General features: G+C 42.6%; 1 protein-coding gene and 1 pseudogene across 5 annotated transcripts; both read right to left on the reverse strand.

Moving 5' to 3' along the window:
* Nucleotides 1-31: 31 nt before the first annotated feature.
* Nucleotides 32-6,955, reverse strand: LOC143117200 (phospholipid hydroperoxide glutathione peroxidase-like; annotated as a pseudogene).
* Nucleotides 6,956-7,079: 124 nt separating this feature from the next.
* arhgap45b (Rho GTPase activating protein 45b) lies at nucleotides 7,080-23,648 on the reverse strand. Of its 5 annotated transcripts, none has more exons than XM_076278761.1 (23): nucleotides 23,334-23,648; nucleotides 21,606-22,008; nucleotides 18,692-18,835; nucleotides 18,413-18,497; nucleotides 15,790-15,862; nucleotides 15,486-15,558; nucleotides 15,019-15,153; nucleotides 14,775-14,836; nucleotides 14,545-14,655; nucleotides 14,316-14,396; nucleotides 14,047-14,214; nucleotides 13,755-13,892; nucleotides 13,041-13,231; nucleotides 12,518-12,627; nucleotides 12,337-12,435; nucleotides 12,125-12,220; nucleotides 11,850-12,013; nucleotides 11,079-11,267; nucleotides 10,657-10,794; nucleotides 10,181-10,410; nucleotides 9,709-9,946; nucleotides 9,466-9,559; nucleotides 7,080-7,889 (listed from the first exon to the last, which is right to left on the reverse strand). In XM_076278761.1, the coding sequence occupies exons 1-23, from the start codon at nucleotides 23,631-23,633 to the stop codon at nucleotides 7,453-7,455; spliced, it is 3,759 nt and encodes a 1,252-aa protein (XP_076134876.1). In that variant the 5' UTR covers nucleotides 23,634-23,648; the 3' UTR covers nucleotides 7,080-7,452. The 5 variants fall into 5 exon arrangements, with proteins under 5 accessions (XP_076134876.1, XP_076134877.1, XP_076134879.1 ...); XM_076278762.1 differs by having other exon boundaries at nucleotides 21,606-21,993; nucleotides 23,334-23,476; XM_076278764.1 differs by lacking the exon at nucleotides 23,334-23,648 and adding an exon at nucleotides 22,623-23,321 and having other exon boundaries at nucleotides 21,606-21,993.
* Between the last annotated feature and the right edge of the window lie 338 nt (nucleotides 23,649-23,986).

The following is a 23,986-nucleotide window of genomic DNA, read 5'->3' on the forward strand; positions in this document are numbered from 1 at the left end:
CTATAAATAGGACACTATAAATAATACACCATAAAATTACATGTTTTTATTACATCAATGACTCATGTCTGATTTGCATTGGACACTGGACACATTGGACACAGCCAAATAAGAATAAATAAGTGCACTGAAGAAGGCACCACACCGATACACGCCTGTGACAATTTTGTATACAAAGTGAGGCTCTTTTTTTCTCCTCAGTCCATATACTATACCAAAAACAAAAAGTGCACATCACACCAAAACATCCAATTTTGGAAAAGTCAACAGACATTCTCAGACCATTACATTGCATGTTTTATGTTATAACTGGTTTGAGTTATAAACACTTTGAAATTTGAATATTGAAGGATTTGGGTCTCTCCAGTGGCTCATCAGGGAATAGAGGGTCCTCCCAGAAACATTGCACGTCGAATGCATCAGGTGTGCCCTTTCCATGGAATGGGTTTAGGGACAGACCGTCACTCATCTGGGGCAGAGCCTCAATTCCCTGACTCATCACTGGAGAGTGAGTGGCAGAGGGGGTCAGTGGGATGCCAAGAGCTGAAAGAATTACAGGTAATCGGGCAGGTCCTTCTCCACCACCTGCAAATAAAGAATAAAGCATGGTCAGGTTTCCTTCAGACAAGAAAATCAAGACATAAAGAAATAAATAGCCTTGATGCGTTGGACTTACTCTTGGAGCCTCTAGTGGTGAATATCTCTTCACAACATTACCTTCCGGGTCAATAAGGAACTAGGAGTAAAATTAAATAAAATATATATAACATAATGCCTTCTTAGTTCACTGCCATAAATACAATATATATAATGCCTTCTTAGTTCACTGCCAAACATCCTCTCAGATTAAAATGGGCAAACAATTCCAAAGGACAATAGTACAATAAAAGTACAATAAAAATGTGATAATCATACAATACCTTGGTGTAGTTCCACTTGATACTACTAGGGAAGAGAAAAACACCAGATGTAATTTCTTCCTAATTATTTTAAATATACCAGTTGTGTTGTGTTTGTTTAAGAAATACACAGGAATCTCAGGTATTTCCCAGGCAAATTTCTGTTGAATATTCTACATAATCAGAATGACATTGAGCTTTTCCTAATTGTCAGAGTTTGTTTAGGATCTGTTATTGTCAGGATGTGTGTGCCAATAGCATTATGAGCACGTTTTTAAGATGTGCAGACTGTCAGTTGATTTTTCCCGCATAGGCCATATACACAATTGTTCCCTGACTTTGTTAAACAAGGAAAACTATATCTAGAGGTCAGACCCACTGTGTTCATTCACCTTATGCTAAAGCCTCTTTACTCTTACGCTTAATCATCCATACTTGCTTATTTTAGAAATGGACTCACTTTCCAAATAGTCCCTTGCCTTTGGGCTGCTCCTTCAGCCACTTCCACAGAGGGTGGGCATTTGGGCCCTTGACATCGATCTTACTGAACAAGTCAAACTGGGCCTTGTATGATTTTGCAAACTCCTTGATCTGAGCGTTAGTGCCTGGTTCCTATTAAAAGATTAAAATGTTTAGCTGAGACTTTCACAAAAGACACTGGACATGTTTGATCATAGTTTTACTTCTACTCCATACCTACAACCACAACAAAATTCAACACTTGCTAAAACATCAGAAGTGTGGACTATTGACACTGACAGTGTAAGTGATTTACCACTGGTGTGATATGCACTAGATCATACATCTGATCTGAATAACTTTTTATTTTATTTCACTGTAATATTGTATACTTTCCTGTACAATGTGTGCAATTTTGATTATTTGATTTATTCAGTTTATAATTTTATGTAGATAATTTGGTGCAAAAGAACATCATACCTGTTTTCCAAATTGGTTGGAGGGGAAGGCCAAGATGCGTAAACCTCTCTCAGCATAGTTGGCTTGCATCTCTACAAACTGAGAGTAGTTAAGGGGGGTCCTGCTTCATTTAGAGGCAATGTTGGTGACGATGACAACGTAGCCTCTGACCACAAACCAAAAAGAGTTTAGAACAGTTGGATAGTGTAGTTAGACACCACATTTCAAAGTCACAAGTTCATAATTATTCCCCCCTGTGGATTTCATTAAATGCCTTCACTGGCATGTTTGACCCACTACATTAGTCAGAACCTCACATCTCACCTGTATTTCTCAAGGGACACCTCGTTGCCATCTATATCTGTGGCTGAGAACTCATAGATTGACTTGGCCGACTGCCAGGGCTCCACCAGCGCAGACTGAAACAACATTTGAGAAGACTCACACAACTCACAGAAAACTCCACAGCTCCATAGTGAATATTTTCAGGAATGCACTAGCAAATTTCAGGAACTGGACTTTCACAACATAAATATTCCCATACTAGAACTGTACAAGAATAAAAAACCTCTGAATGTCCCAACCAGATGATGGAATTGATCTTGAAATGCCCGAGAGACATGCTTGACATAATAGTAAGCAGCAGGAGATGCATGGCTGCATCTCACTAAAGCTAAACTGTGATTGCAATAGGTCAATTTAATGTTTTTTCTTATTCACAGATAGCCTAAGTGTACTGAAGTGTTCACAGTATGTTAAGGTAGATACAAGGGCGTTATTGGGGGGTGGACAGGGGGGACGTCTCCCCCTCAACTTTTAAAAATGGTGGTGTTTGTCCTCCCCAACCTCGTCATCTAAGAGATGGACAAATGCCAAATCAGTTCTAACTACTGACCAATGATTCTAGCGGTGGGCTACGCGAGCAAGAAAGTGCTGAAACAAATCTACAACACGTGCGCAGTTTTCATGTGCACGGGAGTGTAACGGTGCGGTTGCCCGTTACGGCTACAGTTTATTTCATACGGGAGCTAAATACAAAGAACGGACAACGTGATTTACAAACACACTTTAGTTGCACACACGAACACGAACGGCATCCAGCATGGTTGCAGCAACTGCAAACCACAAACGCCAACTGGCCAACTGAAGGTTGAGGAAACACGGACATTTAGTAAACGTTTAATTGTGTCGGACAATAGCGCTTCCTGGTCTGGGGACGGAGAAAAGACCCGACGGAAAGTCGCAAGGAACATTATAAGTTCGTGGAGTGTGACGTCCTGAACAAGCAGAGGTCAAGTGTGCAGGACAAGAGGGGTGTTTGGGGACGTTCTGGTTATTTATGATGTGTTTAAGGTTATGAAATGATACAATAAGATTGCCTTGTTATGAAACTGTGGGTTTTATGGTATGGAATGTATTATTGGATATTTATATGGAGAAGATGTGTTTTGTTAATTGATTGATTGATTGTGCATTGGTTTAGTCGGCAGAGGTAAATTCTCTGGTGGGACTATGGTTGAGAGCAGAAGGAGGTAGAATGGTCTGAGGTGAGCAAGTGATAGCCCCTGCTAATAGACCTAACACTCGTTCTGTGGTTTGCAGCAGTTTGCCCTATGATTGAAAAGGGTTGTCAAAGTTAATTTGATATATTTTGGAAGCTCATTGATTGATTTGAGATTATTGTTTGGAGTTTGGTTTTTCTTTTCTTTTTCCGATTTTCTCCATACTGGTTCATGCATGCAGCTGCTAAGGTGGAAATAAAAACCTGGCTACTTTTGAGAAACATCACCACTGTCTCCTGTTTCCATCACCGCAACGCCATCCCGATCACAGGGAGAGAGAGCACGCACATGTTTTACATGATTGTTGGTCTCATTTTACTAAATTGTGGTCTCATTTTACTAGCCTCGTGAGACCATCCTGATCTCGCGAGCTTCAGGGTTTCACTCGCAGATCAGTCTGGATACTTTCCGTTAAAGAAAATTTGGAGCAGTTCACCAAACGAACGTCCAATCAGCGTTGGCTTTGAGGCGGGTTGAGGTGTGACGCAACGAACAACATGACGGCATCCACAGAGATGAGCATAGTTATCGCGCAAGTTTTATTCAAATTAGAAAGTATTCCTGGGTAAACTGTGAAGCTATGAGTCTCAGCCATGCAGCTGGGAGGAATGAACGACAGACATCCTCCATGGCTGATTCCAGTTCATAATGGAGGAATATACTATCTTCAGAAGTGTAGGGCCTACCGTGAAAACTTGATGGGAATTGTCGTTGATTAGGTTCATAAATGGTAAGTTAAAACATCTTAACGTTTGTCACGTTACCTAACTTAATTGTATTTTAAACGGCATTAGAAGAATACTTTGTTCATCTAATTGGTTGATTTGGCCCGTCGATAACCAACAAAGGTGGTGATAGACAGATGGTTTATCCAATCAGCTAACCAGTATGTCCGCCCCTTCCCAAAAGTTCTTCAATGAAAAGTTCCCAGATGGATATGCGGAGCAAATCCATCTGGCGGAGTCAGGTTATCATTTTACTAGATTGTGTTCACAATTTAGCATATTGTGGGCTTGTTTTACTACATAGTGCTCTCGTTATACTAAATTGTGGTCTCATTTTATTATATTGTGTGCTCAATTTAGTAAAAAAAATAAAATGAGAGCACAATTTAGTAAAATGAGCACACTATTTAGTAAAATGTGCGTATGATTTACTACATTGAGAGCAGAATTTAGTAAAACGTGCGTGCAATTTAGTAAAATGAGCACATGATTTACTACATTGAGAGCAGAATTTAGTAAAACGTGCGTGCAATTTAGTAAAATGAGCACACAATTTCATAAAATGAAATGGATATACACCAAAAAATATATTACAATGACCGCTCCAGGGTATCCCAGCAGAGAATGCACTTTTCGTTTGAGCCACTGCGAGTCATGTAAGCCTATAGCTTACGCTGATAGTAGCGTGAGATGATGTCTAGCTCAGAATTTTACAGTGCATCTGTGCAAAATAACCAACTAGGCTAGCCTACTTGCTGCTGAGACAGAAAAAAAAAACAAGACGTAATTTAAGGCTTCACCAAATTCAACTGTTTGTGATGTTCACAAGATATTTTTTCTGTGATGTCTGGTTCAGTTTTATACATTCAGAGTTGTTTGGTTTGAGTAGAATATAAGCTACGGTTATTTCTTTATTAAATGTTTTTGCATCAAAATTATTCTTGTTGTGGACAGAAAATGAGTAGGCTACATTCATTTTTGTATATCATGAGAATGTGCACTCATTTGACCAAATTGTGCACTCGTTTTACTCAATTATGATCTCATTTTATTATATAGTATATTACAGTATGTGCTCATTTTAGTAAATAGTACTCATTTTAGTGCATTCCTTTTAACAATTTAGTAAACAGGCCCACAATTTTGTAAAATTATGCACTATTGATGTACTACATCTTGCAACACACATACACAGCCTATAGCCCAGTGTTTTTCAACCTTTTTTGTGCCACGGCACACTTTTGACACTTAAAATGTCCCACGGCACACTAACATCCTGTGTGAAGAAAAAAAGAACATACCATAGCCTAAAATTTCAAATAATACACAGATATGGCCTTATTATGGCTTCTATGCAAGACCTGCTCAATAAAACAAGCGCCCTCTGTTTCATTTGTAGGTGACTATATCTAATTTAATTGTCCTTATGAACTGGATATGTGATGATTCTGTGAATACTGGATATGGGGCCCCCGTTGTACAATGCCTGCATACCACAAATAGTGCAATCATACAATCAATGAGAGCATGTGGTTATACATTCTTTGATGCAACAGTTGCTTTTCTGGACCAGTAAGTGACATTTGGGTAATTGCGGCACACCTGATGATCTCTCACGGCACACTAGTTGAAAAACACTGGCCTAGCCTGTATCAACTCCGCCGCCCCCGTTCCTTATTTTAATATCTGAAAGTTGCCAACCCAAACTGGAACGTCCAGTTCTAGCCTACATGAAAGCAATATTGACTTCAGTTCACTCCATTTGAAGGTAGGCCTATTTGCGTAAAATAGGCTTAGCTGATGCAAAAACCAGCACGGATATATTTAGTCTCCAAAGAGGATATACTAATTTAGGTAGTAAGAATGTTTAGGCTTCTGTCTTTGCACATAAGCAAAATAATAATAAAAGATTTAGCAAAGGTGTATCAGTGTGGGGAGAGTATTTACTGCTATGCTGCTATCTGCCTATTACCAGTCAGGCATGGAGCCTGTATAACCATCATTGCTCTCTTGCTTAGTCTCTTGCTTGCTTAGCATAGTCTCTTGTTACAGTAATGACTAATTGGTTCCAATAGTCTACAGTCAGAGCTAAATGTATAACAGGCATCCAATAAGTTATAATCCTTCAGGTTATTGTAAACGACGAAGGCAGGCAAACAAACTGATGTATCAAAAACAAACTGTTAAACAAAAGCAATCTTTTTAAACCTTTTTACCATCAGATACAAGTGCCAAGCATACGCTCTGACCACCTTGCCCACCTGTATCTGAAGTTCCCCACTGTATATAATAATATATTTATTTTTTAATAGTGCTTTTCTAGACACTGAAATACTCTTTACAGTTTTATACATAGATACAAACAAACAGAGGTCACATAATCAGACAAAAGAAAACACACAGGTGCATGGACAAAGCAGAGGCCAAAGCTAGAGAGGTGGGCAATGAAAGAAAAAGAAAAGGAAAAGCTGGGAAAATCTAACGGGAGACACAGGAAAAAGCAAACTGCATCGACTGCCTGCCTTTCAGGGTTGTGCCCATAGCCACATACAGTAGCAACCAACCCATAATCAACAGACCAGAGACAAAGCAAGAGGTTATCCATCAGTCAGACACACATTCACTCTCCCCGACTGAGCACATGTTCTAGGACTACATGGACATGAACTTAATTGAAATGTTTAAAGCATAGCCTACCTTCTCCTTCAGACCCTTTTGTTCTTCCTTCTTTAAAGCCATCGATTCAATGTACCCTCACTCACAGATGTTTTTACCTTTCTGCAGGAGAATTTGACTGGACAGGCAGCTTGATTTACAGGAAGTCCTGATGGAATTCAATATGGCCTGGCTTATAAAGTTTGCATAATGACTAGCGCTGCCCTCTTCCTTGTTTTTTTTGTTACCTTAACTTCTGCATTCTGATTTCCCACAATGGTCGAGCATAAAATTAGGAACATAATAAATAAATTAATAGGTATGTCCTTTCACTTTATTAATTAAAAGACTGACACGACAAAACACATGCAAAAACATATGTAAAATCATTTTTACAATACAAAAATAGTCTCCTAACATTTTTTTTGCTTTAGTGCTGAAATGTTTCAAAAGGAGCTTTGTGATATGGATGGTATTTATAAAAGGAAACCGCTGAACACTTGCGCTCACACTGCGTGTTTTGGAATGGCCAAAAAGACAGGTATATTTTTTCAGAATGTGCAGATACAAGCTCTCTTGAGGAAAAAAATAATTCACATTTGTGTTTTTCAATACATGAATAAAACACATAAAAAGAACAAACAATTTAAACTTTAAAAAACAACAATAACAAAAACATTATGCAGTGCTGCTTCAAATAAATTCTGGTTTTCTGTCTTGATCATGATCTATATAAACACTTAGCCTGCGTCCAACAAAACGTGGGAAGGGTGATACAGGAGGCTCAATCACAAGCACATGATTATTGGACTGGTTGGTGTTGAGGCCTGCGATTGAGGCTGCCTGACCCTCATCCTGGACATCCAGCTCGGGAGGCTCGGTGTCGGGGAGGGCTGGCGGTGGCGGGTCACCATCAGCCGGGCTTCCCGGCTCCGTCACGATGACCGGCACAGAGGCGAGCTCCCCCCCGGAGCCGCTTCCCTCTGGCTGGTCGTCCTCATCAGCGCTGCTGTCGCTCGTTGGTGGGACGTGGCTGCCGGATTCAGCCTCGACCTCCTCAGCTGTGTCGTCCGCTTCCACGTCCGAGTCCAGGCTCTGCTCGACTGATTCTGGCCCTCCCGGAAGACTTCCTGTAAGAACAGGAGTGTTTATATAGTGGAGTCCTTTTTGAGTTTCAGTAGCCTCGAAACCAGCTCGACTTTTACCTCATCCACAAAATTTGAGGTCAGGAAATTGCCTAAGCGACCGAAGCAGAATATAACAGAAGATGCCATTGCTGATGCTCCACCGGAAATAAATGTGCTGGCTGAAACAGCCTTCTGTGACATATAGTCCATTCGGTATGGACTTGGTCCATTGACAAGCTTATATGCCTGTATGAAAACTTGCCGACCAATCAAATCGTCCGAGCGGCCTTTATACAATGATGGACAGATGAGCAATGGTGCCTACTCATTCATGTAACTTGAGCACCAGGGTTGGAATTTCATGGCGGCTATGGCTGTCGTTGCCCCTTGCATTGGCCGTGATGCCCCTTTGAAAATCGGAGGTTCACAGGCCACTGTGGCCTGGGTGCCCCGTTCTTTCAATATTCTGCTTTGCATCGGACTAAATAAAAAATATTTTTATTTAGAAAAGTAACTTTAGTGTAATCACATTAATCTACTGGTACATACAGATCTGCGCCCATCTCCCTACCCATTCAGCTCGGTGGAATACTTCACAAACTCTTCACTCAAACCATATATCAGAATAAACAGCAGACCTTACCAAACACAAAGATCTAATGCATTCACCTGTACAGTTAGCCATTCCAGAGTAATCTGGTTTTTAAATTTGTAGCAAATTTCTTATATGCATGTCTCCAACTTTGGGCTTTAAATTTCACAATGTGTTTAAATTGTTCAATAATAAATGATTTCATAACAGGCCAAATACAAAATAAATGTTACAAATATCGCCTAGATATTTGTAAATATTAAAATCAGAGGACTAAGCTGACTAAGAATTTGTCAAAGTAGCCTTAATGATCACAAAATGCTAAGCATGCATGTAGGCTATGAGAGTTTCTTAAAGCTGAGCTGTGCTTAAATTGTTCAATACATGATTTAATGACAGGCCAAATAGAAAATAAATGTTAAATATAGCCTAGATATCTGTAAACATTAAAATCAGATGATTTACAGTTCTATGTAATAGGTCATGTTTCATGTTTTTGTAATATTTCATACAGTGATGCAGGTCTACAGCTGTAAATATGCTAAATACAACTTTGATAATTTTTATGTAGCCTACTGTATAGTTAACTTTGGCCTTTGTGCCCCCCGCCAAATTTGCCCAACTGAAGGCCAAGTGGCCTTGCCCCTAAAATGATGAAATTCCAAGCCTGCTAAACACGCTTCAGTTGATTTTGTTTATAATAAAAGCTTTCAAAAAGACGTCTGTTGTACAATGCAATAACTTTTAAAAAAAGAGAGAGAAACAGCTATTAAGGCATTTGTCAAGAAGTCCTGAATGTTTTGGCTGTTCTTCCTACAGGATTCACAGTAGGCTATTTTGTTGATCTGATTGGTTAGGTTTATCCAGTTGTGTGCAGAAGCATTTTTTCCCCAATGGTGCAGTATCAGACTCGCATTCTGAATAGAATTGAGCATGACTATGTCAGGTTGTGTTGTATGAGTAGAATTCAGTGATTTTGGTCTGTACCTTGCACTTCGTCTGTATCAGCTCTTCCCTGTTCATCGCTGCTCTCTGGGTTTCCATCCATCCTGCCTGGGTCATCTGGGACCACACAGCTGTCCTAAACAGCAGAGGCAAGAGTCATCCTCCAATACATAACTTAAGTGTTGCTCGAAGGGCATGAGTTATTACAGGGTCAGTAGATCAACAATGATTATAATGCCCCTCTCTCTCTCTCTCTCACACACACACACACACACACACACACACCTGCGGCATGGCCGGAGTCTGAACCTGGCTGGTGGAGCTGGTGCGGGTGGAGTCGGAGGGGAAGATGGACAGGTAGAAGACAATTAGTGTCTCCACGACACGGGCTTGGTAGGGGTAGTCCACCAGCGAGGACAAGGACACGGTGGCACCTGAGGGACGCGGGCGCATCAGGGACGGCCCAAAGACTATGCCCAGATTATTAGGGCTCATTTTGTTGTCTTGCTCCAACTCCGCGATCCTGTGAAGGGAGTGATTATGGGGAAAAAAAGAGAGGGGAGGGAGGGAAAACGAGAGAGAGGGACAGAAAGAGAGAAAGAAAAGGAGAAACATTATGATTTCAGAATACCTTCAACTAATATACAATATTATACAATATTGTATACAATATTGCATACAATACTATACAACTAATAAACTCCTGATGCAGCAACTCTTCTGGCATGTCATCATGGCATGAATCTACGGTACCCACCTGTGCAAATGACGCACAATGTACCGCAGCGTGTTGTGATTGGGCGCGGGGATGTCGGACAGCAGTTCTTTGAATTTCTCCACCATTGCCAAGACCTCGGGATCCGTATCGGAACCCAGGTCTTTTAGTTCGGGCCCCTTCCCAGCCTCCCCGCCCTCTGCCTGGAGGCTCTCCTTGGCCAGGCCCATCAGACTGTTGTACAGATGGAAGGGCATGATGGGCTCAGGCAGCTGGGGAAACAGGCAACATCTTTTACTCAAAATAACCACCAGGGGGGGCCATTATGAGCAGCACAGCACTATGCTTAGGAGGACTCACAGGATGTGATCAGGTCTTTGTCATCATGAGCACTGACAGAAAGTGTGCGTATTCATACCGAAAGTGAAAGCTTGTAATGTGTGTTTGATGTGTGTATGATGTGTGAAATGTCTTTGGGGACTTGTAGCTGAACTCATACTGGAGACTTAGAGCCTCACCTGTCTCAGGTAGAGCTTGAGCACGTTGCTGATGTCGTGAGGCGAGGACTGTGACAGCTCCACCAGTTCTTTGCCATTCTCAAAGGCCTGGCACAATTTCTCCACTCGAGTCTTCACTCCATTCACACGGTAGATACCCTACACAGAAGGAGAATCATCACGGTCACAATGCAACTGTCAACTGTATTTGCCCATTTAAATGACCAAATCGAAATCTGTAAATTGTGGCATTTTCTATTAAAACAAAGTGCATTCAGAAATAAGTGCATTAATACGCCCTATCCCCAAACCTTGAATATTGTGCAAAGGCAAATTAATTTGAGGGTGCCTTAGCACATCCACTGAGCCAAACAACCCCCCCCCAACCCAAAGTGTGCATGACAAATGGAAAGTCCAGTTTCCTTCCACATCCAGACTCTGACCTTCATCCGCAGCGCTCTCCTCTCGATCTCACAGATGCACTTCTTCACAATGAAGGGGATCCCGCCGGTGCTGCCGCTTGTCGCCTGGGCAAAGTCCCTCCCAAAGAGCTGCAGGCGGCCCTGGAGCTTCTTATGACCACACTGGATGGTCATGGTCTCCAGGCACCTCTTATGGCAGGCCAGGTAGCACTGCACAGGCCCACAAGTGGTGGAGGTGCAATTAGTGACAACTGGTCATTTCTCATCACATCATCTCGTATTAGTAAATTAAGAACAGAAATGACTTCAGTGCTTGATTTACAAAAAGGCAATGCCTTCACCACAAAACAGATAAAACCAGCAGAAATGAGTCATAACAATGACAAAATTACATAGATAATGATGGGGATGAACTACATATTTGATTTAATTAGAGATTTGGAGGAGCAGCAGTGAATTAAATTAGTAAGACACACAAATCACACGTCAAATTGGACAGCCGTGGCCTACTGGTTAGCACTTCGGACCTGTAACCGGAGGGTTGCCGGTTCGAACCCCGACCAGTAGGCACGGCTGAAGTGCCCTTGAGCAAGGCACCTAACCCCTCACTGCTCCCCGAGCGCCGCTGTTGATGCAGGCAGCTCACTGCGCACTGCCTCACAGTGTGCTGTGTGTGTTTCACTAATTCACGGATTGGGATAAATGCAGAGACCAAATTTCCCTCACGGGATCAAAAGAGTATATATACTTTTACTTATAAATTGTGAACCTGGAAGTTCCCCATGAACTCACCTCCTCGCACTCAGCCCCCTGGAAGTACACATAGCTGTCACACTCCCGGCACTTGGATGGGGAGCGCAGTTTGCGCAGCTTGTGTGTCTGGGCCGCTTTAGAGAGACCAATGTTGCGGAATGGACCCGTAGGTACCGCAATCTCTGGCTCAATGCCATTCAAATCTGTAAAATCATTTTAACGAATAGGAAAAATGACCACGATGAAACAGAACATTCATGGTGGCATTTTGTAGGGCATTCAGTGTTAGCATATCTCAATTAATGTGGTCTTACTAGTGGACTCAAACGTTGACACATCCTTCTCATCAATATCCTCGTTTGATGACATGGTGCCGGTGGAAGAGGTTCTGGCCATTTTACTGATATCTCCTACAAGTACATTAATTCATTCATTTAGGTGAGTGGTTAAGTACAGAAGGGGCAAAGTAGCAAAATTAAACATGGGAGATGGTCTGGGTTGCTGATGGCCTGTGTGTTTGTCTGACCTGTGCTGGTGGTGGGAGATCCCAGTCCACTGCCGGCTCCCACACTGTCCGTATCGCTCACTGTGGAGCCCCAGGATTTGTGGGTAAGGTGACCACGGGCTGGAACATAAGAGAAAAGATCTTCTCACCGCAAAAACAAACAAGATGTTTACACAATGCAGAACTACAGGTGCCGATTTACCTTTTTTGGTCTCCCCCTTTATGGTGGAAGCTCCATCCCCCATCTCTTCAGTCTCAGCTGTGCTCTGACCCTCAGGATTGAAACTATCATTCCGTGGTCTGGTCTCTGGCCTAGAAGGAAGGAAGGAAAGTAGTAAGGAAGTTATTCAAAGCTACAACTCTACAAATCCTAAAGGACCCTGCTTCTTTCAGTCAGTAACTATTACAGTCTCCAATTAGGTGATCCAAGTTAGGTGATTAGGTTGTATTAAAGAACGTGGAATAACAGCTGGTGATATCATTTGTGGATGTATAGATAGACAACCCAATGTACCATGCTCTGTATACATATAATGTACACAGTGCATAGTACAAATTAGAACCCCTACATTAGTCCAGTGAGACCAATAACATCTATCCATTCCAATACATTCCACTCTCTGGTCTATGGAATGTCTCAGTAGCCTATGAGCAGGAGTGATCTGGTCTATGGAATGTCTCAGTAGCCTATGAGCAGGAGTGATCAGAGGGCATGTGGGACCTACAGCCTGGGCGTGTCCGAGTATGACTCGAAGGCATAGCTGGCCTCGGGCTCGAGTGGCATCTGCAGCTCCTTGACGTGCGTGGCGTACTGGCGCCCGGGGTCGTACAGTTTGCTGTTCTCACACAGGGTCTGGTAGTGCACGGGCAGCACCACCGTCTGCATGTGCATGTTGGAGTAGTACGAGATGGTGACCTGGGGGAAGAGAGGTTTTCAGAGGGTCAGCACAGTCCACAGCATTCTCACGTTTTCTGTTGAACTAACACTGTACTGCAGGCAGGTTTAGTGCAGGGGTTCCCAAACTTTTCCACGACAAGGCCCCCCAAATACCACTAGGTTCTGGCCAAGGACCCCCTTGATGTGACTCCCCCTATTAAACCCATCGACAATACCATGGCAAATGTAAAAATACATTAAGCTAATCCTAATAATTATTTTAGCCACAAGCACTTCGCGATGGAGCATACAGTGTGTAAAAATTGTATTTGGGGCTTTCTGCTATATGAGAGCTATCACTCTACTATTATTCCCAGTCATTATCATGGGAAATATAATGTTCAGATATGCCTCACATTATTATAATGGCATTGTATAACAACCCTCATAGTTTCCAAATGTATTTATTTTTTGCTTTTATTTTTCCTTCCAACTTGCTGAGGCCCACCTGGCACCCCCTCGCGGCCCCCCAGTTCGAAAAACACTGGTTTAGTGGACTCACAGAGCGCAGGGTCTGGTCACTCTGCTTGATGAGCTCCTGAATTTGCCGGAGCACCGTCACCTTCATGTGCTCCAGCTCCTGGTGGTGGGTGCTGGCGTCTGCAACACACACCTTGTAGCTGGCCTCTGCCTCCTCAGCCTGACGGACAACAAAGAACTTTCACATGACGGTTGTGATGGTCGATCCAGGGACCATGACTATAGTCTTCACTAACTGTTTTCAAGCTTTTACCGTAAACACAGGAGAGACGAGAGCACTTTTGGAATGGCAAGAGAGGATTTAAGTCGCTTACCTTATTCCTGGCCTCCTCCTCGTGTCGTTTCTTCTTGTCCACAGTCTTTGCCGTGAAGCTGCTTCCCTCCTCTTCGGCTTTGGTGACGACTGATTTGGCCTTTTCGTACTCCTCACAGCGAGTCGTGTAGGTCTGCTTCGCTTTGCGCAAGTTTGCCTCACACTCCATCTATCCAAAACACACACACACACACACACACCCTTAGACTGGGATGACATTACCTTTTGAATAGCTCCATTTCCAACAATCAGAAGGACAAGCCAGCCTACCAGTTTCCTCCTGGCTCGGTTCCAGGCGTCTTTCAGCTCTTTTCGTTTCTTCTCGTGCTCAAGCTTGCGCTGCATCAGAGGCTGTGGGAGGAGAGAGATAAAACGGCACATTCAATCAAGTGTCCAGACCACAACACAACAAGCCTATTTTCCATCAGCATGTCAGAACAAACAGCGAGGGACAGGACACGAGGGGTGGCGGCTTTGCGAGGAGCGCGTGCAGCGTTACCTGGATGAAGGTGTTGTTCTGCAGGGTGACGGAGGTTTGCTGCACACCTGCGCTGTGCTCGAGGTCCTGCTCCAGAGCCATAGAGTAGACCGAGTACAGAGGCATGTGGGGCTGGTGGAACAAGTAGGAGAGGGGGGGAAAAAAATGATGGGAAGGGGAGCTACTCATGTCCTCGTGTGGGTACAGCAGTGCCTCAGGAGGAAACCTGAGAGTGGTGAATGAGAAATTACCTGAGTGATGCTCTGCTTCGAAGACTGATAGAGTCTGTGCAGGCCTTTGGCAAATTCCATCTCTTAAAGAAAACACATTATCATGCAAAGCACACCTCTTAGGGAATTTGAATTCTCTTTTGCCTGTCATCATTTAAGTGGATTACAAGTCCTTTGGTTAAATGAACATGTCGGACAAGAATCCATGATAGTCTTCAGGCAGCTCTAGACAAGAGCTCTTCATGCAAAATACTGTTGTGCTCACCCAGTGCAGTCCGTTTCTCAACATAGCAGATCAGGTCCTTCATGTACTTGGAGATGGTCTTGGCATAAGCGAGCGCCGTGTCCACTCCTCCCTCACTGCGCTGCAAGATGATATCTACCTCCTCTGCACTCATACCTGCACATGCACACACACACACATGCACACACACACAGGCATGCACACACAGGCATGCACACACAGGCATGCACACACACACGCACACACACACACACACACACGTGCACACACACACACACACACACACACACACACATGCACACACACACACACATACACACACACACACACATACACACATGCACACACACACATGCACACACACACACACAGGCATGTACGCACACACACACACACAATTAATAATCATTTCACTAAACACCCAACCTATCACTTTACCAGTCTATTGTTTTTTAGAGCCAGGTAGTGTGAGGCAGAGGAGGACGTACCACTTTCTAAGAAATCACTTCTCATTTGGGAATCAAACCCCTGTGGTGATGTGCCATACAGGTTCTCCATAGACTGAGGAGATAGAGTCAGTAAAAAAGCCAGTGAACATTGAACACAAACTCACAAAATAATCAGAAATAATAGTCCTTATAATTATTTAAAGTAACCACAAAAAAGTGACAAAGCACCTTCACAAAAACTTGTTAAAACATGAAATAACTTGAAAAATCTGTCTCAAAAGTCATTCTACAGACTTTGTTGTTCTAAACAAGTACAAACAAACACACACACACACACACTTACCCTGCTTTTTTCTGTTGGTGGGACTGACAGGAGTGAACTGCTGTCTAGCTCCCCCATCAGCAGCTCGGACACACTAGAGAAACAGAGCAAATTTCACACTCACACATCACATACACTACAGATACAGTCTTTACCAGGTGGTGGAGCGACAACAGGACTCACAGCAAGTGAGTCTGAAATTGAGGGATAACACAACAATGAAAGATAAAACGAATGCATCAAATGGGCATCATATCGGCTGAAACCTTCGTCCTCATATTTGGGCTTTTGTGACTTTATATTGTGACAACAAACTAACTTTGGAAGCATTAACGACTAAAGTTGGCATCTTAAATGGGTTGCTTGATGTTCATTTAAAGGGCTCCAGGCTCACTGGCTCAGGTCTAATGTGAAATACCAGACTGTCCCATAACCAAAATTTATGGACTGGTCTCAGTCTCCCATGAACTAGGGCTGCACGATTTGGGGGAAATATCTAATTGAGATTTTTCTGACAGATATTGCGATTGTGATATGATTTTTTGAACGTCAATGAATTGATTCAGCTCAATATTCCAAATGTCTCTTTAATATGTGCCACCCCTGATTGGTGAGCACCCAGGAAGCACAGCACCCCTGACCAACTGTGAAGCTCACCAATCAGAATTTCTGTGCCCCTCACGCAGTACACACACCCACCAACCAGAAGTGACATGGTAAGGAAGATGAAACGAATATAAAAGTCAGATATGTGTCAAAATTAACTGTGCACGATTATTTGTAGCTTTTTTATGATTAGGTAATTGCGTTGGTTCATATTGCAATTACAACTGCGATAATTGTGCAGCCCTACCATGAACCCCTGGACCCATGAACAAGAAGGAAACTGATGTGTCCAGATGTCCTAATCCATAACGATTCGCTTGAAACCGATCTGCCTGATACACTGACACTGACCCACAGAAACAGCATCATGTGCCACACACACACATAAATATGCTGAGAGAGAGATGATATCAGGCGTTACTCACTCCCAATTCCACAACACATTACACAGATTTCCATTTATTCATTTAGCAGACACTGTTCATCCAAAGTGACTTACATATGTCAATTCTATTACAAGGGACTATATTGTCCGCAGAGCAACTTGGGGTATAGTGCCTTGCTCAAGGGCACTATAGGTGGACGCCGGGAATTGAACCAACAACTTTTCAGGCTACTGCATGCTAGCCCAGCTCCAACCACTTCCCTCATTAGAAATGATCAATGCATTACAAACTCATAGAGCAGAAAACTCTCCATACTAACATGTCATATAAAGCCAGTCAAAATGACATAGTGCACAGAACACAGAGAGAGAGAGAGAGAGAGAGAGAGAGAGAGAGAGAGAGAGAGAGAGAGAGAGAGAGAGAGAGAGAGAGAGAGAGAGAGAGAGAGAGAGAGAGAGAGAGAGAAGAGAGAGAGGGAGAGAGACTTGTACTGTACTACTGAAGTCATGATATCAGTCAGTGCTGTTACATGTAAACAATCAGATTTCACTCCCATTATACTCTTAATTCTGATTAAAAAATGTCATGTAAACCAAGTACTCCAAATGAAATCTACTTTTTTGAAATTGGAGAAGATTTGAGTATTTGATTTCGATCTGATTAAATCATGTACCTAAATACTCTGATTACAGTTGGAGTTTTATAACATTCCTAAATGCAGACGATTCATAACCACACTGAGTGATGTCACTATAGAGATCCCCAATACTGCAGCAGAAGACCCTGGTATATGACTGCAGGACTGCCCCGTCCCTTTGACTAGCAACTACCCCTAATTGTTTACCTTCGGCTCCGGCGAACCTCTGGGATGGGTAGTGACAGGGTACGCAGGTAACTCAGCATTGTTTACAATTTAAAATGCTGCCACAACAGTATCCAAGAACCCTGCTTGAAATCCCACGACATCCTTGGTTCACTTTTGAGGGAGCCAAATGCATTCGCAGCACCTGGACAGCTGATCAGTCAGTAAGCGATCACATAGTCACCTTACTTCCCTTTTTAACGGCTCCCCTCCCCTATCCATGTAGCTCAAAAGGCGGGGCAGTTTGACATGCCATATTTTTCCAGAGCAAAACAAAGACGTGTTCTGACAAGAGTGGTCAGCCACACTTTGCATATTTCCACATCAGTGTAGTTTATCTTCTGCATCAGTCATTTCATATTTAGAACCCTGGGGCACAGTAGCATTTATAACTCCAAATGTCACATGGACATAGAATTTAGGCAACTGACACTATTTAGAGATGACATTGTCGATAACATTGCTTCAAATTCATTCATGCTGTACTAAACTGCTAATATGTTAAGGTAGCCCAAGAGCAGATGCTTTGTATCTCACAGAAAAGATCTGCTCTTGGAGAAAACACCAAATGGCTGACTTATGGTTTCAGGTTGATTCAAGAGAAAGAAAGTCACTATTCCACTTCCTGTTTTTCTGTAGGAGCACCACTCATGCAAATGGCCTCTATGAATCTGAAAGAACCCTCTTTTTTTATCAGTTTTATCCATGACAGATTTACATCAGTGCTTCAGAACTTCAGCTTCACGTAAAGCAGCACACAGTGGGCAACAGACAGCAGATGGATACTCACTTGCTACTGAATGCAACAGCCATGGTCTCAATGGCCTTTTCAAAGTCTTTCTTTTCAGCATCATTGCTGGTTTCATAATGAAATCCTGAGGAGGACATACAAAAGATGGATTCATCAGACTTTCAATTAAAGACCTACAAAGTTACATTTTGAAAGGTCACATCATTAGCAGCTGAACATTAGGACTCAAAACGTAGCTAGACAAGCAAGTGTACAAGCTTGTCAGGTAATAGATCTGCTGTAATGTTTCAGTAATGGGACTACATGAAACAGCTTTACCTTTGACCTTAGAGATGAGCTTTCCGGCTGCGGTGAGTGTCTCCACTGTGTTGAGTAGCGGGTACAAGCTGATGACCTGCCGAAACACCCGGAGCACCTCCCCCAAGCACTCATGAGCCAGCGGCCGACGGTTCTCCAGTTTGCCTGCAAAGAAAACGTGTCAACAGTTTCACATTTCATCTCACAAATGAATGGTAATGAGTTACAGAAACTGTGCAAACATCAAGACAGTTTCAGATAACTGGACGACACACAGACAACCTGTATATTGTTAAGGAAGTGTGATGAACTGACTGTAGTTGACGAACACAAACTTCTGGTTCAATACATCCACCCTCAGATCATGAGAGTGACTGATACAGAAATGAAAATCCTGCCATTACCAATGTATATGTTTGCACTAGATTGCTCAAGTATACATAGGGGATTTTTCCATCTAACTCCTTTTGTGTTCTACAGAATAAAGATGCCCAATATGACATTCTACTGACACAAGTAGATTCTGTCATATAATCTATAACCATCAGTACAACTATCACACTGAATTTCCTCATTCTTATATGCATTGTAAATATTCAAGTAAAATTACTCTGAACATTCAATATAAAAGTATGACATTAATACATCTGCCTTGCCTTATGTAATAACAAGGGTAAAAAACAATGGAGTAAAGATCTGATTTGTGGCAGATGAGTGGGTGTCAGTAAGATCATGGGGGCTTTTGACACACACAAAAAAAAAACATACACAAGCCATGTGACAGACAAGTGCAGGCAGTCGTCATTCAGCTGCTCTGTGCTCTAGCACTGCTTTGAAGCTTGCAATGCCACCTCTGAAAGCCACTTCCTCTTCCCCTGGCCTTACACCGAGACTCACAGCATCCTGTGTGTGTCTTCCCCCCTCCACATTCTGCCTGCCGCCGTGACAGTTACAAGTGCAAACGCACAGACTATTACATGAGTCTGGATCAACTGAAAGTGAAATAACTGGTTTTAATGAGCAAATTATGGTTGTTGTGGAACTACAGAGTCCAGTGCTTCTCTAAAATAAGCCACCAAGCGACCTCTTCAGTCAGCTCCACTGGTTGTGTGCGACACAATGTGCGCAAAGTGTGAAAAACTTGGATACGAGACGAGAACGATAGAGAGGCAAGCTGTGAATTAAAGTCATGAACTTTGTGAGCCCTGTCCATTCACCAGAGAGCTGTATAAAACCATATCTATGAAACTAGTGTACGCAATAGATGGAGGTACAACACTATGCTTCACTTAGAATGGGGTCATAACCAGTTTCCATTTATGGGGTTTATTATAGGCCACACGTTTCTTGTATTTATTCAGAAAACTCAATAAAAAAAAAAACTCAACTTCAAAAATTGAACACGCGCAAGAGAAAGAAAAAAATTGTCCAACTTTTGCTCTAACGTGAGAAATTCTGTTTGAGATTTATGAGATTAGGGGCGATGCAAGATAATTTGGGCCCTGTAACAGACAATAATTCTAGGCCCCCCGATAACATATAGTATTATTGGGGGGGCACTCTGGGGGCCCCCTGTCAGTGCTGGGCCCTTAGAATCGTCCTAACCCCTGCGTGCCCCTGTACGAGATTATGTGCCAACATGTTCCACATCTGACTACTCTGGCCAGAATTAATACTTAATAGGCCTACATCACTGCACAATTCATTAGACATACTTAGCATGTCTGAATATTAGGGCTGTCAATCGATTAAAAAAATTAATCGAATTAATTACATACTCTTTAATTAATTAATCTAAATTAATCGCATATATAATTTTTGCTGTGAAAGTATTTTAAATATTTAAATTCAAATGAATCATTAAATAATCAGCATTAGTGACATTAAAGTTCAAAAACTCTTCTATTATTATTTTCACCGTTCAAATAATGCCCATAATAATCTATGACATGACCTAATATGCTGAGGAAATCAATTCAAAAGTGCATCGGAAAGACGCATTTCAGGCCACAGATATAACCTAGGAGACACAATGAAAATAAATTAACACTCCCCTTAATGTCAACACTACTTCTTTGCATTGATGTCTGACTTTAGAGTTGACAAACTCTGGTGACATTGCAGAGCGCTTTATTTTAATCAGCACTTTATTTTTATCAACATCAGGCTGTTTTTTAAAAGTAAATGTTCCAATCAATGATCTAGGCAGCACATTTTCTTCTCTCCTTCATTTTACAATCTAATGGTTACTGGGGTCAAAGGTCATACAGAATCGATTAATCTGCATTATTTTTTTTAATCAGTTATTTTTTCTCAAATTAATTAATAGAAATTAATCAGTTATTTTGACAGCCCTACTGAATATGTCAATCAACACCTTCTTTCACACGGACAATCATTAGATCACGGTTGCGCCATTCTGCTTCTTGAGAAAGTTGGACAGGGGGGAGTGTTCTCTCTTCTGCTGTAAACAAGAGCTGGCTTCCTGCTGGAGTGTGGTGTAGCCACAGAAGCTGAGCTCAAGAGCACAAGAGGAAGCCACTGCCAGTTTGTGTCAACCTGGCCCCGCCTCTCATCGCTCACAACAGTCACATGGCCGAGAGAGAGGGAGAGAGAGAGAGAGTACAGGCAATGGGCAACGTTAGGAACAGGTGCCAATGCCCCTGCCATTAAACATACATACATGGGAATCACCTTGAATTCCCCTATCCTTGCCCTTGACATTATTTCACTGTGTAAAGTAAGTTCTGTAAGTTCACATCTGCCAAACATCTGATATCTGTCAATACTACCTTAAAATTGGATGAAGTGCCTTAGTACACTCTGAATCGTAAAAAAATAGACTGATGCTGATGTTATGATGATGTTCTAGGTGACATGGTGATGCCTTTTTTTGTGTATCATCAGACAACAGCCAACCTTCTTTCCCCCTCACCTTCACCAAGCACCACATCTTTGAGCTTGTCCACGGCCTCAGCAAAGCGAGCCACATCTCGCAGCAGGAGAGGAATGTCCTCCACCTCGATACACACCGTCTCCGGGCTGTCCAGGGATGGACTCTGTGCCTGTGCCCCTTTTGTGTAGCCCTTGCTGAAGACCCACGACTGCAGCGGGAACCCCGCGGCGCTGGCGTGCCGACTCAGGGAGGGCGGACGCTTCAGGGTGCCCCCGGGCGAAGGGCAGCCCTGTCTGCCGTGATGCGGGGTGGGGGTCCCCGGGCAGGAGACAGGGCTGTTGTTGTGGCCCGGGGGAGAGAGGGTGGTAGCGGAGGAGGTGGACAATGTGGGGGAGGCACCGTCGGGGACATCTCGCTTTGGCTGCTCCTGGAGGGCAGACAGCTGGGTTACACAGAGGGGAGACAGACGGGCTGTGAGAACACAGGCTACGCCCAGACAGACCCAACAAAGGTTACGGATTTCTTTTTCTAGTAGGCAGCTTTTTGCCGATGGTTACCAAAATAGTTGGTAAACAAGGGGCTTCAGGAGTCTCTTGTGTAATACACTCACTTCCTGTAATGCCCAGTCACACCCTAAAACCAGGAAGACGCAACAAGAAAAAACTAAAACATGATACCAACACACTTTTAAAATCATTCAATCGTGGTTAAATTTAAGTGCCATACACATAAATGTGGACAAGAAGAAAGTCCTTTCTAAAGTAGGCTAACTTGTTACCAATCATGCATTAGCTAGATAACAGCAACAAGTTTAGTACTCTGTGTACCTGAGACACAAGGCACCCACGCACAAAAAAATGCTTTCAATTGTCCACCTGTTGGGTTTTAAGCAGGTGGCATACACAAGTTCATATTCATGTAGCCTAAATTACCCCTAGGCTACAGGGCAGTCAAGATGACACCCATGTCGACCTAATGTTTAACTAGACCTGAAGGTTCTGTGGAGTAATATCAAAATACAGTAGCATATGCAATCAACACCTAAAGGAAACGTACCTGCTTCAGCCAAATGTTGTGTCTATTTGGCAAAATGTCCAATTTGCCTTTAGACTCTGCTTTCTTAACCCGTTGGCCAGTTGCATATGGACTGTATCCGTTTTTGCCAATAGTTCCACGTTTCAACATTTTGGTGTAGTCTTGGAGACTAGGCTACTTCATGCGTGTCAGAGCTTCAAATTTATACCTCAAAATAAATTAAGGAGTAGCCCACTGATGGCATCATTTCTAAATATGCAAATAGAGCCTTGTAAAGAAAAAAAAACGTCTATGAAGGCCAAGGCGCTCAGGTTACTTTACGGTTGCATGCCATTTATTCTGTTACCTATAATTTCGGTCACAAATCAATTGTATGGCTACATTAAAAATACCGCAAATTTCAAAATAAAAACTGTGTACTCACGTATAGTAAACAATAGCTTACTGTTGCCTATATCTTAAATCACGTTGGTCACTGTCACTCTTAAATCGATGGTCGCTAATTAACAAGTAGCGTAAGCCTTTTTAAGTAGTTAAACTAAAGTCAACCAAAACAAACATTACATAGGCTACATACACTTGCATACCCGCGCACCTACATATAATTTAATTAGCCGTTTCAAAAGAAGTTTAATTGGCTGAATGCAGCAAATCGTCCTTCACACAACAGTTAATAGTCGGAAATTCAGTTGAGTGACAGGAGGAAACAGTGATGATACATGTGCAACTTACTGACGAGAAGCTTTGAGGCGATGGACTTCCTGCTCGACTTCTCTTCGAAATGGATGGCGTCTTAATAATTTCCCGTCTCTTTTTGAACATCTTTAATTTGCTTTTCGATTCCCCCCCAATTTCTTTAAGTTTAAAACACAACCCCCCCACCCACCCCCCTACTTTCCAGTCAGGCGGTTTAGCGCTTCTAGTGGTCTCTCTTCCATCAATTCCGATCGTTAACCAAGACAGCTGTCTGAATGTTCTGTTGGCATCACTCCTCGACTGTTGACGCCCTGCGTGATCACCAACTCCAGTCATGGTAGCATCCGCTGCACATTTACCACGTTGGCAAGCAGAGCGCCGCGCATGTGATACGTAGTCATCCATGAAAGAGGGGCAAAGGACAAACAACAACCAAGTAACAGTTTGAGATCACAAACAGTATAAACATAATAGGAAACATGTAACAATTATTCTCCCTTCATACCTCAGAGCTTTCTTTACTACGACAGAGAAGAGACTTGGGAGCATGTAGTCACTCAGCAACATCAATCAAATGAATATGGCTAGCACCTGCGCGCCGACCACCTGATCAATTTAATAATTAAGGTGAGGTTCTTCGCCCGCCCATACTGGTTTAACTTGATGTAAATCCTTGAGAGTGTTATAAA

Source organism: Alosa pseudoharengus, unplaced genomic scaffold (assembly GCF_046254945.1).
Source record: "Alosa pseudoharengus isolate Yale_2024_CS ecotype anadromous, Long Island Sound unplaced genomic scaffold, YU_APseudo_1.1 YU_APseudo_1.1_scf_11, whole genome shotgun sequence".
Lineage (NCBI taxonomy): Eukaryota > Metazoa > Chordata > Actinopteri > Clupeiformes > Clupeidae > Alosa > Alosa pseudoharengus.